Source organism: Octodon degus, unplaced genomic scaffold (assembly GCF_000260255.1).
Source record: "Octodon degus isolate 3935 unplaced genomic scaffold, OctDeg1.0 scaffold00165, whole genome shotgun sequence".
NCBI lineage: Eukaryota > Metazoa > Chordata > Mammalia > Rodentia > Octodontidae > Octodon > Octodon degus.
The window spans coordinates 3,226,862-3,247,890 of record NW_004524741.1 but is presented as its reverse complement, the minus strand read 5'-3'; the positions used below and the strand labels follow the sequence as shown (position 1 = coordinate 3,247,890).

Genomic DNA, 21,029 nt, shown 5'->3' with positions numbered 1-21,029 from the left:
ATCCCCTTGCACTATAAGGTGATAGTTTCAAGCTTCACTTTAAAATATATTTTGTAAAGGCCCACCAGATAGCGGATTAAAGCAAATGCTTAGGGAGATGCAGGGACTGGGGTTCAATCCTTGGGGTGCCCTGGCAGCCCCGTCAATGGGGACATGCTGAGATGGTGACTGCAAATGGACTAGGTGGTGCACACCTATAATCCCAGTGCCTGGGAGGCTGTAAACAGGAGAATCACTATGAATCTGATCTGTGTAGTGAGATCCTGTAGATCCTGTACTAAATACATAGAAAGTTAAAATTTATTTTGTTAACATATCTTTTTCAATAAGAAATAATAACAATATATTTGAATAACCCTGACTAAAGTATTTTTCAACCATTCCATTAGTACAAGAAAACTGAATTTTAATAACTCTTCTAGAAATGAGAAAATTGAAGTTCACATAGGAAGAGGGGGAATGAAAGGTAGACTGCCATTGTGTCTTCCATTAAGCACTGCACCAATTTACATTCCAGCAACAGTGTGCCAAGCTTCCTTTTCTCTACATCCTTACCATCATTTGCTGTCTTTTCTCAGTTTGTTTAATGAGATACAGTCTCCTATCTATATAGTCCTGGCTGGCCTAAAACTCAAGATTCTCCAAACCCGGTTTCCCAAAGAGCTAAGAAACAGGCATTCACCACTGCACCCTGTTCTTGCTCTTCTATTTTTGTTCTTGCTTTTCAGTACTAGGGATTGAACTTTTAGGGCATTTACACTGAATTTGCCATGCCCTTTTTATTTTGAGATAGGATCTAAATTGCCAAGTTGCCTATGTTAGGCTGCAACTCCTGACTGGGATTACAGGAGTATACCACTGCTTAAGTTCTCTTGTGTGTCTGTGATAACAGCCATCCTAACCAGGTACAAAGTGATCCTTTTCGATGAGATGATCTGCATTTCTCAGAAGAGTCTTCATTTAACTTTTGGCTATTTCTCTGTCCTCTTTTGAGAAATGTCTATTTTCAGAGATGGAGGATTTGTCCATGATAATCTTGCACAGAACTACACAAACTTTCAGGTTTCTCCCTGTTTGCCTTCCTCAGGCCCACTAAGTATCAGTATTCCTCATGACTAAACACTAAGCCATAAACTCTTTACCTCCTACAAATCCACACTTCTAGATAAATCCATTTTCAACTATCACTTATCACCTCTATTGAGATAATTCTAAAAATCTTTTCCTTTCTGAAAGTACATACCAATTATTCTATCTACTGACACCTTAAATTCCTCACATAAAAACTTAATTCCTATTATTCTCTAATTGAATTTACTTTTACCATTAATTCTGTCTTTAATCATATGCTCTTACTAAACTGTTTTTCCAGTATCTCATGTACATAGCCTTGATGAAATAATTACATTTTCTAACTAGAAAAGTGCCCTCTTAAAATGAATAGCTTCTGAGTGACTGAGGAGAAAACACTTTCCCTGCTATTCAGATGAGGCTGCTGGACTGAGGAAGGGTAGAGCAATCTCCAGATCACAGGCCTACCCACTCCTGGGCTGTCTGACCCATCCCACGCAGAACTGCAAACTCCAGGAAAGACTAAAATGTGATCTCTCTCCTAGGACTTACCACAGTGCCTAGAAGACTTGCTCAATAAAAATGGCCTGAAATGTGCACTACGTAAGTCGTATGCTAAAGAGCCTCCTACTATTCCTAACCCCAAAATACGTCTGTATTTGGAAACAGGGACTTCAAAAAAGTTATGAAAGTAGGGGTGGGGATATAGATCAGCGGCATGAGCACCTGCCTGGCAAGTGCAAGGTCCTGAGTTCGATCCCTGCAACAATAACAAAAAGAAGTAATGAAAGTAAAACAAGATCATATAGATGGGTGCTAATCCAGTAAGCGGGTGCTTTTACACCATTCAGTAGGAAAGGAAGATTGAGACACTGATTACATAAAGTTGGAGGAAAGACCAAGTTAAGCCATGCTGAAAATGCACTCATCTACAATCCTGGGAGGGGGCTTCAGAGGCACAAAATTTGCCAAGTTCATCTTGGATTTCTAACTCCCAGAACCACAAGAACATAAGTTTTTGCTGCTTTTCTCGGTCAGTTTGTAGCATGCTGTTATGTCAGTACTAGTAAACTAACACAAACTCAATAGTTCATTTGCTGACTTGACTAAAATGAGTAACTATTTTTAGTTCTTAGACCAGATATTTAAAAACAGCTTCACAAAGACAGATGATTTCAAATTAGAAATTTCTCTTTGTTCTTTTTATGACACTAGAAAAATACAGTGAAAACCAGCAATTAGTGAAATTTAACACATTAGAAAAAATTGCTCATATACCTGACATTCAGTCAGTCCCAAAGACTTAAAAGTTATTCTTCACCTTTCAGGTAACTTACTCTTTCGTGTCATTTACCCCTTCAAGTAGCATGCTTGTAAGTGAACGAACACTGAAATAGAGAACTTCTAAGTAAAATAAACACACGAGCTTTTCCTTGTAAGACTTCACATATGTGTTGGAAAGAACTGGGGAATAACTTCAAATTCCGAAATTGAACCTGAACAGATCTTAACTGAACTCCTAAACAGACAAGGTATTCATGCTGTTGATTTCCAATCATATGACTTTCCTCTTTTAATTTATTTATTCTACACTGAGATGCTAAAGAGAGCAGTTCTAAAAGGGGTGGTTCCTGAAAACTATTATGTTGTCACTTTAGCTGACTTGAGCCTAAGTATCAAGTGTTCAGTAATTTTATTTTGAAAAGTTACCTCTGGTTAGTGGATTTAAACATATTTACAAGTATCAACACATATTTAGTTAGGCATAAAAAATAAGCATAAAATGAAAGGGCCATTTTTGTAAATAACCAAATCCTAGAAACAAGATGAGAGTAATCTAATGAAGTCAGAGTTAGAGGCCTCTAGAGTCAGACTGACCTTAAATTTTAGCTCTGCTACTTGCCAGCCCTTTCATCATAAGAAAATAACTTAATCTCTCTGAGCCGCTAGCTTATCATTTATAAACTAAAAACAAAAATAATGAAGTGCCAAGGACTACTGTGAGAAAAACGATAAACATATTTTGTCTAGGCCACAAGATAATTCGATCATTACATATTATTTTTAACTTAGTAACACTATAACTCTTTGATTACTAAAAGCATGTCTTCAAAGTGAATTTTTTTAGAAACAATTACATAAATACTCACATAAGCATCATAAAGAAATTGGAAGCAGAAGCTGAACATATGGCATACACAAAAAGAGACATTTAGGAATTCATCAAAAATTATGAAGGAGCGAAGTATCACAGTGATACTTTGGGGAACACAGTAGAGTGAGACAACATTTTTCTAAAAACAAAAAAAAAATAAAAATAAACAGGTAGACGAACATAAAGGAGGATGACTTAATCTAGATACAACTAGGATTATACAGCCATAAGCAAAAATATACTGGTAGAACCTACAAGGAATAATAGCAGGTGACATTAAAATGAAAGCTTGCATGTGTTCAGCATAACACAGAGTAGAGTCAAAATATGTATGATCTTCGTAAAAAGAAAAGGATAGCCCCTTTTATCATAAGATAATTACAGAATATTATTTATAAATTAAATTCATCATAATCTTTAAAATTATTTTATTCAAAAAGAAAACAAGATATTTTGGGCTCATCCTTTTTTTTTGAACTAAAGTATCAAAAGGTGATTCTGATATTTGCCCAGATCTTTGAGAGAAAAACTGTGAACTTCAGTCTATAAATGGCATAATTCAGGATTATGAGATTATAAGAATAATCCAATATGATTCATCTATAATGGTTACTTTCCACATTTTATGAAATGTACCTAGATTGCCAGACTTCTAACATTTATGAGTGTATACACACATATATGTATAGTATCTGTATGTATACACATATACACACATTTATGTAGAGACGATTCAATTCCAGAATGATTACTAAATGCGTAAGTGCTACACCAGCTATCCTCACAGGAGACTACGATCCCTTTGAGAATGGTGCCACATTTTATTCATTCTATGCATCATTCATTTTATTCATTCTATGCAGTATTAACATTATGTCAATACTGCTGAAGAAGGAATGGTTTTGAATTCTCAGTTCAATGCAATCGTCCTGGCAATTGAACAGGCCTGCGCTACAGCTACTTGACATAATGATATTTCCATTCTCTTCTTATGCAATTATTATAGCACTATTTGCCAGGAAAAGCCCATGCCCATGTATTGGTTCAAATGATAAAAAAAAATTAAAACATTTTAAAGAGATGTTTGGAATTTTTTTAAAGTAAATGGTCAAAAAGTGATACCAATGCAAGGAAAATATTCTACAAAATGTAACACAATACAATTACTGATAGTGGCTGCTCAAGTAATCTTGCAAGATATAAAAATTTATTTTAAAGTACTTTCAACAGCTATCATGGACATAAAGCACACACACACACACACACACACACACACACACACACACAATTTTATATGCTTTACGCAATCTCTATGCAAAGTCAATCCAGTTTTTCTACCAATGCTGGAAAAAATAATTTTTTAGATGAATTCTGGCTGAGATTTTAAGGTTGTGCTTTCATCAAAACTGTAACTAAAAGTGTATGTAATACTATAACACTAAAGGTATAAGCAACATACACACACATACACACACACACACACACAAAGTACAACACTACATGTTCTTTAAAAATCACAACAAAACAAAAAAGAACAAGCAAAAGGTTCTACAATCTGAGGTACAGGATCTCAGGATAAATCCTGATGGGATTTCACTGACCTTCTCAGACCAAAAAGCTGCAACTCTTGTTGCACAGGTCCTGCTTTACCTTGGTCTTAACCATCCAGTAGAAAAGTATGAAGACGAAATATAGGAAGTAAAGCCATGCTGTTATGTTGAGCGGTGGGGGACTCGGGTCAATAATTTCTGACATTGCCAGTTAAACAGAGGACCCAATGCTATTATGGTGTGCTGGACCATTTTGGAATGTTTTGTTGAGTTTACACACCTATAATATTCAATAACAGAACTTAGAAAAAATAGGGCACACAGATGAATGTCCATTTTGTATCTGTGTATTCATGGTGGTTAGGATAGATATATAGTTGCATTCTCTTAATGAATAGAATGATTTGTTCTAATGGTGTTTGTAAATAGGATCTCAAGTCCGCATCTTGTACAGCAATTAACCACTAAGAAGAATATATGCAGTGTGTTATTTGTTGAAACTGTACTTCCGATTTAATTTGAAACTGTCTCATTGCTATCTGTTTATCAATAAAATTAAAAAAAATAAAATTAAATTTTAAAAAAGTAGCCAAAATGGGGTGTGGCAAAGTGCATTATCATAGTGGAGTGGTATAAAAGTCATTAAAATCCCCTGTTTCTCTTCATAAATATCACAAGCAAAATCCACCGTATCGTTTTTGTTAGAGACATTGATATTATCAAACAAATGCATGAAAAAGATGAGAATTACTCCACTAATTTGAAATGGCATCTAAATACTGTACTTAATATTATTTTCTACATCTGTTCAAAACCAATTGATTCTCCCAAGTATAAATTCAACACACTTTTACAGTCATGCTCAAAGAGCATGAATTCCCCACAGCTCATAAACACCTTGAAAGATTTATACAAGGAATAGTCATCTAGGTTTACTCTGAAAAGCCAAATAATCAGTTAATGAATTGAAATTCTATGCTCTTATTTTTTCCATAAAACACATAGTGACTTATGAGTTGTATTCAATAATACTAAATCAATTGAATCTCAATGACTACACAATTTTTTAACATCTTACAAATCTGAGGCTTTTCTTTCTACACATGGTCTTTAGAATTTGGTTTGGCTGTATTCATTCATAATGAGTCATATTCTGGAGTTGGAATTACACAGGGAAATTAAACATCAATTTATAAAAAAAAAAGGATGAGCCCATTTAACCCTCAACTTTGTTTTTACTTCTTAGGGAATTTATCATTGTCCACCCCCTGTACTCTAAGATCCATACTCATGCATAATGTAATATCTCATGACACAAAGAATGATGAAAGAGTACATTTTCAAGAAATATTTATTAGATAAATACATTAACAGAATCATGAAATAATGTGAAGAAAAGTCTCTTAACAAAAGGAGCATATTCGTAGTTGGGGAACTGTTAAATACGTAAACGTCAATACCTAATGAACATTCAACTTTACAACTAACACTGACCCTCTTCCCCTTACTAAGTATTCATTTTCAAACATTATAATCTTATATTCATAGACTATTTTGAAAATAGCCCCCAAATTGCCAACATATAGTACCAACAGAAGGTTTCTTTAAATAACAAAATATTACATCTATTTTATTCAAGCGTTAATTTACTTAATAAATTCTATGTTTTTAAGAAGTAAATGCTGAAACAGTCTAGAAATAGTTAAGACATTTGATAAAAAAGTCATAAGGAAGTCATTTTCAATTTTTAGGCTTTAGAATATTTTCTCTTAATATAAGTTTGCACAAAATAACCTGCATCTAGAAAAAGGTAGTAACTTCTGCATATAATTATTTTTAATTTTTCACTTACACAACTTTCTTACAAAATCAATATTTAACTTTAGAATTGTCTTGATGAACAGAAAGCTTTCAATATAGAGTCTACATATCATTACTCTCATCTTATACCTGGCTTAGAAACCAAGATATTTTCTTTGGTGCACTATACTATAAATATTCTTATCAAAATAATTATGAGTGTAAAAATGGTAGCAATTTCACTGTCTACAACAACTGTTATGACCTCATGATATCCTACAATGATACTGCAGGAAAAAAGCCTGGTTCAATAAAAGTAGAACACTTCAGTGTGAATTGAATCTTACATATAGTCTTTTAAGTTATCTGCCATAAATATAAAATAAATATCAAAAATTTATAATAGCTATAAAGATTTTCAAGTATACCAAGTAAATGACTAAAGTTAAGTTTCAAAAACTCATGAACTCAGAGTACACTAGTACCTCTGTTGTAACTGGTAGAACTAATTCATTACATGACACTGACTAAGAAAACAGAGTGCACGAGTAATGTCAGTTCTGAACCCGAACCTCCACGTTCAAAGACACAGCAGTGAGAATAAAATCAGAGTATACATAGAAATCACTTTTAAAAGATTATACCTTCTACCCCTGTCAGATTACTCTGAATTACTACCGAGGCAAAAATCCACATATATACTTTAGAGTAATGTGCCTGTTCCTGAGGATTTGTGTTTTCTTTAGTATATCTTTAGAAATAATTGTGGCCAATTGTCCCAAGAGATATTTATTGTTTTCAGCTACTATCAACATCCCATGAAATAAAGAGTTTACAGATATCGAAAATATCTAGAAAATAGCTCAAGTGCAGTAAGCCACAAATGAGGAAGAAATTCACTCATTAATTCCAAAACGTTCATCAAAAGTTCCCTGTGTGGCAGGCACTGTCTACAGACTGGGGTGCAGCATTAAGACAAACTGTGTTATTATGAAGCTAACTATAATCCAGTAGCAGAAAGTAGGTATCTAACAAGCGAACTAAAAAAAATGTGTGGTAAATTTTCAAGAATTCATAAAAACACAAAATAAACTTTGTAACTTCACTGTAAGGCTAACTGTCAGTCCCATCTATAGTAGTTCAGAGAACAGATGTCAAAGAGTAGTGGACACACAGGCAAGACTTTGGATAACACCTGAAACAAGTTAAATGTTTCACTTTGTTAACTTTTTAATATTTTCATCATTTTTCAGTGTTCATACATCAAATATAAATAGCACACAAAGTGGAAAGTTAAAATTGCTACAAAATTATATTCTGCATGTCAGAGCTGAGACCTAATAATGGATAAAGTTGTCTTCAATATCATACTAGAAATCACATAAATGAGAATCAAAAGAAACTGGTCTGATTAGAAGGGTATGGGAGAAAGAAAAGAGGCTTAGTAGGCTGCACAGTGAAATTAGGCAAACCCCTTCATTTTCTACATATATGGATTCAAAAACTCATAGAATGGATATAATAAACAATGTTACATTTTATTTTCAAGTACCTTCTAACTTACACTGGTGTCAATGATGTTGATCTATATGTGAATTCACATATGAAATACATCATTCTGCTTTAAAAAAAAAAAAAAAAAAAAAAAACAATGACTGCATGACCCTGGGCAGTTCTTACTGAAACTTAGATATTAGACAAAGGCCTATAAAATTAAAGCTCATTCTTATCAGAGAAAAGTAGTATAAACAAAGCTTAGTAAAGAAGGAGGGGAAGAGGGCTTGAAGGGAGTGGACAGGACAGGGAAAAAAGGGGAATCAAGGTATACCATGGACAGGTACGGATTCTCTATGATGAATACAACCATTACCTATATCTAAATTATACTAATCAACTTAATAATTTAAAAAGCTTATTCTTTGAAATGTTATCTATTTATTTAGTTTTAATAATTTCTTTATTCATTTATTTACTTGTTTCTTTTCTTCTTTTTGTTTAATTTATGTATTTGGTACAGGGTAGCACTACACACACAGCTCGGACTCATAGCGATCCTCCTGTTTTCAGCCTCCCCGGTACCGGGATTAGAGACGTGTGCCCCCCTGGACTCAGTACCTGGCTCAGCATGCCCTGGGACAGCACTGGCATGGACTGGGCGTCAAACCCTGGTCCCTGCACTTGCCAAAGCAGGCATTAGTCCGATGAGCACTTCTCTCTCTCTCTCTCTCTCTCTCTCTCTCTCTCTGGTCCCCTTATTTGTTTACTTATGGGGTCACATGAATACAGCAGAAAACCAAATTTCGTAAAAGTGACTATCTTTTTTTCTATGGAACAATAACTATCTAGATAAATCCAATAGGTCTTAGTCAACTGACCATACTTTGGAATTTCTATTTAGCCAAAAATGAACTTGAATAGATTTCAATTTATATTCTTAATAAAAAGTGAAAGCTAAAATTGAAACAATCAGACAGTATTTTAAAAATCTATCTTGGCTAAGCTCTGAAAAGGAATAAGTTGTCACAAAGAGTCTTAATATATGTGCTGCTGAAGAAAGCACTGTCACAAATAGTTCCAAAGCGTGACACCGTCCTGAGACTTCTGAACTCTCCCATCTGCACCAGACTATGTGGCAGCCAGGAACACATAAGCAATATATATGGATAGTTTTGTGCTAAAACCATGAAACAGAAGCTATATTCCAAATACCTCAAAAATGTAGAATATTTTAAAGTAACTTTATATTGTCACATGTGAAAAATTTTCTTGATACACTGAATAATATTAAAGTTGTAAAAAATTAGTTCCATATATTTTCTTCACTTTTATTTAATGGTTCTGGAAAATGTAAAATGGCATTCTGCGGCTGCTTTTATGATGAGCTTTATATTTCCATTTTTAAACAGTATTCTGTATTTAGAAGAGTGAAGTGGGAACATTAATTTGAATGCATCTGTGTTATTAGATAAATGTCACCAACCAACTGACAAACCAAACTATGACTTTTTCTACTTCTTTCTAATGGGTAATTTATTTTAACTCTATTTTTAATTAATACATATTTGTCATACATGTTGATCACATTATTCACAGGCATATATGCCTATAGATAATATATCTTAATTCTTCTCTCCCCTCTCTCCCTATTACTCTCCCCTCTCTCTGCATTACTCTCCCCTCTCTCCCCATTACTCTCCCCTCTCTCCAACCCATCTTCCCCTTCTCACTTAAATAAGCTTGGTTCCAGTTGTTTTTCCTTCCATTCTTTTTTATTCTTTCTCAAAGCACAGTAATTAATATTCAAGCTGTGATATTAACCAGTTCAGGGTTCATCTCTTTATTTGGCCAATAAATACCACAGAGACAAGGGCCAAGACATCTCTCTGATGTCCTTGCTATTACTATGGAAGATAATGTACTATAAGAGTTTGCTGAGCTGTAAAAGGCTCAAGTCAACAACTTCTGACATTGCCAGTCCTACAGATAACCCACTACTATTATGGACTACTGGACTATATTGGATTATTTTGCTGAATTCATGCACCTACAATATTTAAATGGCAATGGAATACCAATCTCTGGTAAAACAAAAAAAGGGATATAAATGAAGGAACATTTTGTATCTGTATATACAAAATAGGATAGATATACATCTACTTTCTCTTAATTCAATGAGGTGAAAGATTTGTACTAATAGTGTTTGGACAGGATATTATGTTTTCATCTTGTACTATGAGTAACTACTATGAAGACAATAATATGCAATGTATTAATTATTGAAACTGTTCTACTAACCTGTTTTAAAACTATCTCATAGCTATTTGTTTCTCAATAAAATTAATTTTAAAAAAGAGTGTTGCAAAAATGCAGTAAAATATGACTAAGCATCAGCTGTCAGGATGGTCAGAGAGTTGATCCATAAAAGTAATGAGACCACAATAAAAATAGAAACAGTCATATGTATGTGCTATTTGTACTTTTCTAGTTTTAAAAAAGTCTGAGCTGGAGTATAAAATATATTAGCAAATTAGCACTTTCTTTTCAATTTGAATGACATTATATTTAGAAAGTAATTGTATTACCCTATATTTGTTTTCTTGATTCTGATCAATTAACTCCTTATAAAAGCTGCATTTGCTTATCCACTATTGAATTTATTTCTGCACTCTGAAAATTCAATTCTAAAGTAAATACACACATTATATATTTATAACCTTCTTTATATATTTCAAAATAAAGACTGAAACCCTAGAAGTCACAAATGGAGAAAATTAAAAGTATTTTCAAAGTTAGTTTATTATAAACCTCCATAAATATTATTGACACTTCTAGCACATTTATAGTTTTGTTTTCCAAGTATTCCTCTTATATTCAACTTTTAAAAACTTTTAACATTCATCCCCATGTTATAATATTTTAACTTTCCAAAACCTACAGCACCTTCCTTAGCCACAAGCTGTACCACGCTCTATGCTCATCATCTACCTATGCTCCACTTTCAAAATCTGAAAATACAATATCCTCCTCTGAGCAAAACCACCTGCGCTTGCACTGTTTTCATTCTGTGAAAAACAATGAACCTGCTATTACTTTTCATCCTGACCATCAAGCTCTCAAATCTCACCAGTAAGAACTCTCAAGAGTTGCCCTTTCCCAGCCCAGACTCATTTGTGACTTTTTACAATATAACCACTACCTGCACAAAGCCCACCCCTTTCCGGCTGTGCATGCTACCCTGGTCTCCTAACCAAGTCAGCCTCTGGTACTTCCTTGACTCATTCATAGAATGTCTGTGTTGCTGGAGAATATGATGCAATTATAGTGACTGAAATGATGACAAATACTAACTTTGTTAAATTTCTTATATTTGCAGATCTTTTAGAGACCTCATGCTTATATCCTGCTACATAAATCAAGTTTTTTAACTCTACACAAGTTGATTTCAGACTAGAACTTCACTTAGATTTATTTAAGAAGACTAAAGCTAAATAAGACTTGAAGGGTCCTTATTAGTCTTATTTACTCTTTTGTGAAAAAATGTAGACATAAAAATTATTTGAAAGAAAAATACAAGGAAACCAACATAAGAGGTCCCTAAACCTAAACAAAAGATGACTTATTTACATGCATTCATTTATAGTTCTCCCCTCTGGCTCTCTCTCTTCACCTCTCCCCTTTCCTCCTCCTCCCCCTGCCCTTCATCCTCCTCCTCTTCCCTCCCAATAGCAGACATCATGGCTTTTATCCCTAAAATAATTCAATTTGCATTTGCCATTACCATTAATTTTGTAGCACATATACAAATTTTCCCAATTCTAACAAAATCTGTAAAAATTCTGATCTTCATGCCCTTTTTTAATATAAAATAAAATTTAAGTACTGCATTTATTTGCTTGTAGTTCTTTTTATCTATAAAAGTACTCCCAAAGTGATTTTCCGAGAAAGCCATGTCTGATATCTACAATCCTGAATACCTCACTCTGTGGCTCTATCACATTACTTCCTATGGTCTAACTTGTTCTTTCCCTGTGTTTTCTATAAACTGTAAGATTTTATCAGATTCAAATTAATATTGTAGCAACACTATATCTTAAGTGGTGTGTAAACTTCACACAGCATTACATCAAGAGGCGCTTGGTTCTAGGTTGTCTGCTAATAATGCTGGGTTTAATCACTTAGTTATTTCACATGAGTGTCAAATGCAATTCAGAAAGAATACTTAGCCAGGCATGGTGGCACAGGTCTGTAATCTCAGCACTCAGGAGGCTGAGGCAAGAGGATCACTTTGAGTTCAAGGCCAGCCTGAACTACACGGTGAATTCAAGGCCAGCTTGAAGTGTACAGTGAAACCCTGTCTCAAAAAGATTTTTAAAAAATGCATACATACATACACACATACATACTTGAATACCATAAGAATGTGTTATTCTCCAAAATACTTTCAATTGATTTTATCACTCATTAATCCTTGGTTGAATAATTTATTTCATTAAGATATGCAAGCAGTAATTTTCTAATTCTAACGTTTCTTTCATTTAACTCATATTTCATGAAGAACTGCCCATTTAGTAGCTCCTCCTAAAAGACTAACATGTAATGCTTTCAATTTATTAACTGTTTTATTTTCTGCACCTTTTCAAAGTGTTTTATTAGTATATGTGGGAATGGTACACGGGCATAATACAGCTCAGGCCTCTGCACATCTCCTTCCCTCCATCTGCTTCTTTCCTGTTTTCCCTCCCCTTCTGCTGTTCTACCTCCATCTCTTGATCCACTTCACATCTGAAAAAGACCTATCATTATTATCTACTTTAATTTGTTCTTTATCTACATGTGGGGTTTCTCATATAAGAGAAACCATACAATATTTGAGCCTGTGAATCTGATTTACTTCATTTAACACATGGCCTCCAGGTGCATCCACTTTCCTAAAGATGACTAACATTTATCATTATTTATGTCAGAGTGGTACCCTACTGTGTGTAAATAATAAAATTTCTTTATCCATTCATCTGTTGACAAACATACAACTTGTTTCCAAGATTCGTATGTTATGAATTGTACTGCTATAAACATGAGTACATATATATCATTGTGATACGATGTTTTTTTAACCCTTGGGCAGATAATTAGAAGGGGAATAGATGGGTCAAATGGAATTTCTAGTTTTTGTTTCCTGAGGAACCTCCATACTGATTCCCACAGCGGTCATACGAGTCTACAGTCCCACCAACGGTGTAGAGGGCTTTCTGTTTCCCTGCAGCTATGCACCTTCTATTTAGATTATCAGTATTGACCAATGGCTTTTACTTTATTCAATGTTTTACAATCTATCACAGTCACCGTAGATGTTCAAATTCCTTCAAATCTGTCAACTAGAAGGCACTTAAGACTGCTCCTGTTTATATTGATACAACTTTACTTATTTTTGAGCATTTCCTTACTTTCTGGCACAACAATAACAACACAGATTATCTTGTAATTTTTCTGCTCAGACCTAGAATCACCCAATTCTCTAAAAAGGTCCAGGTACCTTGAAAAGGGAATGACACATAGAAGGCATGATTTGTACAGTAAATGCACTCATGCTATTGAAGAGACGTTGCTCTGAATTCTTTTCAGTAGACAGAATAAATATATTTGTTTCTGAACGCTTGGTACTGTATTTAAATATCTGATGAACTTGCCTCTTTTCTTTTCCCTACTTATGTTTACTTTATTTTTTTCTACATGAAATTTAAGAACCATTTCATCTGGCTCAGAAATCTTTTTAGTGATTTCCAATTGAGGTCACGTTTCATGTTCAGACACAAACATGCACACATACGCACACAGGACACACGAAGTTTGGGGACAGTCTTCAACAGACTTACTTAAGATGCTGCCGCATCCTATCTGGAATCATGGATCACTTGTTCACTTGCCCAAGGCTAGTATGTCTCATTCATTTAGTTTCTTCTTAAAACTAATTGATTTTAACCACAGATTGTTTTCAAGCTCCCTTTCTCCAGGCTTCACGATGCTCTGAGCCCAGGAATCATGTCTGATGAGCACTATTTCCTTTCTTTCCATACACACTCTCTCACACACACACAGGCACACTTTTCTGCGTTTCTACAGCCCCTTGTCTCTCTGTTTTTCTGCCTTTTACTAGTCTTTTTTATAGTCATGTAGAAAAGAATAAGTATTGCCTAAATTTACGCCATCAAATGACGTAGGATTTTATGTGGACAATTTTATATCTCCCAAGTTTAGACCTGACTTTCAATATACCACATTGGTCATTTCATTCTGGACTAAATTTTGGAACTTCAAATCACTGTCACATATAAAACTGAACCAGTCTCATACCCAGATCGTATCAGATATTCCTCTAGATTTTATCTCTAGTTTTGTTTGATACCAGTAGTTTTCAGTATATCCCAATTCCAAAAAAACAAAAACAAAAAAAACCTGAAGGTAGTTTTTATCTCTTCTCCACTCTGGTCTCCAAATCCACTTCTTTTACAACCATAGATTTACTATGAAAAGTCTATCAAACCCCTTTCCTCCTGCTCAAACTACCTCCACTGTGGTTGACGTTTTGCATTCTTGAAAATACTTTTTCAAGTTCTAAGAAAACTAATAATGAAAGACTTCTCACACATCTGAAAAGGCAATTAAACACAGCATCCTAAAATAACATCTTGCACTTATATATGCTGTATATTATTAACAAATAGATAAAATAAGCTTGAAAATATCACATCTAAGTATGTGTAATGGTGAAATTCCAAGATAGAGGTGATGTTACGGTGAGATGGTGGTAGACAGAAAAGACAACTGTATTTATAGGCTTGCTATGTTATAAAATTACTGGATGTTTGGCTTTTTTGTGCAAAAGACTAATTTTCCACATTACACTGCAAAAACTTAAGAGTATAGATTACATTTTGCACTTAGTTAAGACTGAATGCTTTTCCCTAGGCTTCTATAAAGCCACCGCAGACAAAGAACCATCTATTCTGTCACCAAAAGAACACCAGAATGGATGGTAACTTACAACTTTCCATGCCTCGGGTTGTCCTCAGAAAATTCAATAGTCCTAGCGTGTGACTCTATAGTCACTCTATGAAGGTTCTTTCAGAACCAGAAAGTTAATATAATTGATGCCATTTGCTGTTATTTCTGTCAAAAGTCCTTACTAGTGAAACATCTACACTAATAAAACTCAGAAAACTATAGTCAACATGAATAATGCCTCAAGAATAAATATACAGCAGTTGTTTTATATTTGAAGCAACAACAACAAAAGTTCTTACAAACCACCCTTCCCACCTACGTGACATTCCAGCAGGTGACACTACAGGTTTCCTGCCTTCGGCCACCTGTCTAATTTTTGAGCAACTCATGTATCTTTCCAAGCCACTTTTCACCAACATACAAAATAACAATGTTCTCTATCATTCTCCTCTCTGCTTAAAATGTATAATTGCCAACAAATAACTCTTGCATTCTTGACCCAAGTTGAAAGTCTCCAGTTCAGAGGACATGTATCCCAAACAATAAATACAGTTCTCCCATTGCCATTTCTGTGGCTGGGAATGGATGGGAACAAACAAACCAACTTCAGTATTGTGCAGGAGGATTCACGCTCAGAAAAATAGCAAAATGCTACAAAACAAACAAGAACTGTTTTTAGCATGTGGAGGAATTGTAAAAACACAACTTTCCACAACGTAACTATAAACCTAACAAAATATAGACAAGAAAAAGTCCCCAATATGTTGTTGCAAGTCTAGAATCTATGAAATAAGAAAAAACTGCTAATCATTTTGAGCAGCTGGAATAGATCTACATATTCAGAAAGTCAAAACTTAATAAATCCAGGAGCGATTGCAAATATAATACTTACCTGTGAAACTGCTGTTATATTCTGAAATTATCTTTCTATTTATTTAATAATCATTATTCTCAGAATCATGGACCAATGGTGCAAATTGTTCTCATTGTAATTACTGTGAAAATTATGTCACTCAATTACTAAAGAGAAATTTATTAAATGAAAGAAACTAAATTATGAAATTTTAAAGAGACTTGTTCAAGGCACTGGAAATACTATATAAGAACAATTACAAAATGATAAAAACTGTGGCTCAGTGAGGTTCTTTTTAAAAAAAAAAATTTACTTTCTGGAGGTGCATGAAAACTCAGAAGAATAAAATTTACCATTATCTCTGTTTTTCACAGTACAAGATAGTTTTCTGAATAATAGCATAACAAACGAGGTAAAGAAAAAACTATTTTTTAAAGCTAGAACTAATCAATTTTTTTAATTTCAAAAGACAATAAAGAGAATAAGCTACAGTGAAAATATTTTCCTCCAATTCCTCTTTATTATACATATAATTCTAAATAACCACTTCTCTTCAACTTCTAAATTGGAACTTTCTGAAGATTTCAAATATAGAGTGTGCTTTGATTTGATTTGATGTACTTTATTAGTTATTTACATTATCAGTAGACAGGAAAAGCATGGCTACACTTTTATTCAGGCAGAAATAGCCACCCATATAGCACAAGCTTTTTTTTTTAACTAAGAAAGCATTAGTTTTTCAAATATCTATTTTCTATTTCATTATTTTTGCAATTTTTATGTTAATTTCCTTAAAATATAATTTTATACTGTATTTTAATATACTCTTTTAATTACTAACATTTTGCAGAAGTTACAGAAAATAAACTAGGTCTCACTTTAAAACAAAGTAGCATTCTTTCTAGCTGTAAGTATGCAAGAGTATGTACAAAGAATGTGTGGAACTTTTCGCCTTTCTATGTAACACCACCATAATGTGGTTACCTGAGAAATACTAAGGAAAAAAAAAACAGTATGCAATTTGATTGCTTATATGTAAGGATAAATTTCAGGAAATTATTACAGTTGAATGTAAAAAATATATTAAATTAAATATTCTTGGACAAACCACACACTCAAATCAATTTAACCACAATTTCTTTCTCTAAATATTCAAGGCTAGGAAGAACTTAAAAGTAGTTAAGAAATACAGGATTCTTAATAATATCTATATTTCCTTCCCACAGAAGAGCTGCAGGAATTTTTTTTCTATAGTGCTAGGAATCGAACTCAGGCCCTCTGGCATGCTAGGTAAGCGCTCTACCACTAAGCTATGTGCCCAGCCACATCATAGGAAATGTGATAGATGTTTCTAAATTTGTGATTTCATTACAATTTATCAAAATATGTGAGGTAAAAAGCCAACGAACAACTTAATTTATAGGTTTTCTTTCCCTCATCTCCTACCTTCACTTAGAAAACAATTTCTCCTGGAAAAAAAAAATTTCAGTACACAGTCTGAAAAATCTGTATGATTAACTTTAACAGAACCCAGAAAGGTTACTTGGTCAAAGAAAAAAAAAAAAAAAAAATCAATATATTCTTCCAAGAAAAACCAGTAGGAGGTGCTAACTCTAGAATACTGCATTCAACAATATTAAACCAAAAGTCTCCACAAGAGGTCAGTTCCAAGTGCTGTCAAATTCCCAGTTCAGTTCATACAGGTGGAAACTATGCTCATAAATACAAATTTATTATAGATTTTGAATACAATAAAATGAATATTAAACAAATAAAATTATAAAATGGCAAGGTTTTAGATGACCTTTACTTGTAGAATTACAATACAACTTTCTCTGCTCCCACATTAATATTTTATGAGGTTTTTTTATCTTGTTATGATTTCAACCTTTTTTTGAAATATCACAGGGAACTTCCTTCATGCAATCGTAAACCACAAACAACTTTGGGCAATAATTGTTCTCTAAGGGAAAATCTAAGTTTGGACACTCAAGTTATTTCTTGTCTGCCTTCTCTTTCTTTTTAAAAAGAACTAAATTACTTAAAGTGCCTATAACCAATGGAAAAAATATTCTACGCATATATAATGCATTTTAAATGAGAATTTCTACTTATGATTTAACCAGTTTTTTAAACACTGAATATGGCAAGTGTTTTTAAATGTTTTCTTTAGCATTTTTGAACCATATGAAAAACATTTGAGCAATGAGCTCATTACACAAAAATAAGAAAATTCACATCTAAGGCTTAGTGGCATAGTATTAGCTTCAAATCTTACAACTAGGTACTTCAAGGTGTCAAGTGTGGTGTTCACAGACAATAACATCATTCCTCTTTCTCATATAAATGCCAAGAGAACTGCCTTTATAGAGAAAAAAACTGACCTGAGTACAAAAATAACTCACATATAATGCAACTTCCAAAGGCATTTGTGATGCATAGGCGCACCGTGAATGAAAACATATAGAAAGCCTTCTAGATGTTACTCTATATCCTAATCTCCTCAGATCTATGACCCTTTGTACTAACTCCCTGTTCTTTCACCACAAAGACTGAAAAACAAAAAAAAAAAAGACATAAAACTTTATTCTAAAAACTGAAGGTGCACATTTAGTGGGAGGCTTGGTGCAGCCTAGAAAATGACCATATGGAATGTTGGTGTCCCTCTATCAGGGGCACTTCTGTGGGCTGAAGTTAGTTTTCCTTTCTGTAGATGTCCTAGAAGAAAACTTAATGTGAGAGGTAAAAGGTCATTTCATATGCTTTCTGTTCTTTTTTCAATCAGAATCCAAAATATACACGCAGAATAAATTTAAAACTAAACTTTTCATTTATGGGAGGAAAGAAAGCTTTCAAAAATCAAATCATTTGAATAATGGTAATGCTAGATATTGAGATTTAAAGTATGACTTTACTAAATTTATTTGTACTGTAAATTTTCCAGCAGATTCTGTCACTGAATGAAAACAGAAAAGACTTTTTATAGCAAACTGATACATCTTTAAAAAGTAATACGAGATTATATCTGGAAACATGTAAAAAAACAATCATGAAATACCACAGAATACGTGCAACACTGAATAATTCAATGCTACCAATACATCAAAACCATCAGCGAACTGCTCACCACCACCCCTCCCCACTGGGTGGGGGAGGCTTTAGAACCAGTATCAGGTGGTTTTAGAAAGAGAAACACTGCCCCTTTAAAACCTCTAAAAGGCTGTTTTGCACCTGAGAAGTGTAGTCTCATTATTGCAAACTAAGAGTTTCTTCCTTAACCTAACCAAAATGCTATCTTTTAAGTATTTCCCCCTTCCCTGGAAGACACCAGCAAGCACCTAAAATCAATGCAACACACCAGAGAAAGAAAAGAGCTCCAAAGCCAGCACCACCACCAAGAAGGTAAAGCCTTTCTGAACGCGCAGGCAGGCTGGGAAGACCTACTGCGTTGTTTACTCATTGCAAACAGGAGGAGCAGGAGTTGAGCGTGCGGGGACTGGAGCGGTCCTCCAGACTCTGCAAACGCCTCAGCGCCTGCCTGCGAGGCCAGGAGCCAGCCCTTCCGGAAGACGCCGTCCCCGCCGCTTCTCTGATCCATCGCCGGGTGCTCCGAGCCGGCCGCCCGGGCCACCCGACGGCCAGCGCCCCACACTCGGCCCTCGCCCCTCCAGCTCTGCAAGTGGCCCTTGGGGAACTTACTGGGCCTGCGGCCACCGCGCTCCGGCCGCTACCGCCCGCGGCGCACCCACCGCAGAGAAGACCCTGGCGCAGCCAGGGGGGCTGTATTTTGCGCGCATCCAAAAAGCACGAGCCAAAGGCGGGGAAAGGAGCTGGGTTTTCCCTGGTTCCCCGTGCGGCTTTCCCCACCGCGGTCTCGGACACTGCCGGAGAAGCGCGCGCGCAGACACTGACACACACACACACACACACACACACACACACACACACACCCCACACTCTTTGCCAGGACCAGTGTTGCCATCGCACACCCAGGAAACGCCTCCAAGGGGACCAAGTACCTGCTCTCTTCGAGCTGCTCAGCTGTTCACTTCATCCTCCGTTGACAAGGAAACCAAACCGCACTTCATTTTTTTTTTTTTTCCAGAAAAACCTTCCACTGCCATCATTTGAAAATTGATTTACGGGTAGGGGAGGAGAAGGAAGAAGGCATAATATAGATATAGATATCAGGATATCTATCATAAAATTATCTCGGTTTTTTTTTCTCTTTTTTGAAAAAGTCAAATGTGCAAAAGTCATAGTTAATTTAAAGGAGGGGAAAAAAGTATTTTGCTTAAAAATGATCCCAGTCACCAGCTGCAAGAAAAGTTTCACGTTATCAATGAGCATCAAAAACAGGAAGTAAAAAAACGAATTTTTTTCTCACCGGCTTCCAAAAAGGGAATAAAAAATATAAAACGAATAGCTTTGCTCCGTGGTTTGCACCAGTATTGCAAGACCACAAACTTGTAAATACTGCCGTAAAATCCCACCTATACAAAAATGTCATCAGAAAAAATATACAAAAAAGAGTTAGAAACATGCTTTTTCAATTTTTTTTTTTTTTAACAAAGGAAAAAAACAGGCACCATACTTCACATCGCTTTTTTCCATAAAACCAGTTGCATATTCTGCTGGACTTGGGAATCGCTCCCAGCGGGCACGGTCGCCGCGGACTCCCCACACACAGCGCCTCGTCTACACAACGACCGCAAGCTAGAAAAACTTGGATTCAGGAAAAGGCTCAAAACCATGCTCCTTCAGCTTTCCCAAATATAAACAATAATCAAAGAAGTGGAAAAAAAAAAGAAGAAGAAAGAAAAAAACAAAAACAAAAAGGACAAAAAAAAAAAAAAAGAATAGGACAAGAATGCCACTGAGAAGGTACTCACCGAGCGGGAGTAAAATGTTGGAATAAAAATGAGATTTAGTATAAAATACAGTATGGCGGTGGAAGAAGGAATGAAGCGCGTTTTTTTCTCTCAGTCTCTGCCTCAGGCACTGACACGTGACTCGGAGCCTGGCTGCCTGGCGGGCGGCGCGGAAGGACGCGGCGGCCGGGGGAGCCCGCGGAGCCGCCTCGGGCTGGCGGCGGCGG

General features: G+C 35.1%; 1 protein-coding gene across 5 annotated transcripts in view; it reads right to left on the bottom strand.

The window, feature by feature from the left end:
* Ralyl (RALY RNA binding protein like) overlaps nt 1–21,029 on the bottom strand; it is a 761,418-nt gene extending 740,389 nt beyond the window's left edge. Inside the window, exon 1 of one of the 5 annotated variants that reach the window (XM_023703200.1) lies at nt 19,951–21,029. Coding sequence is in view for 1 of the 5 variants with exons in the window: in XM_004643082.2 (XP_004643139.1) it covers nt 19,376–19,391 (16 nt within the window). In the remaining 4 variants the exon portion in view is untranslated. Of the gene's footprint in view, nt 1–19,375; nt 19,503–19,950 lie in introns of those variants that run through there. The other 4 variants (XM_004643083.1, XM_023703202.1, XM_023703201.1 and 1 more) reach the window with 4 other exon arrangements.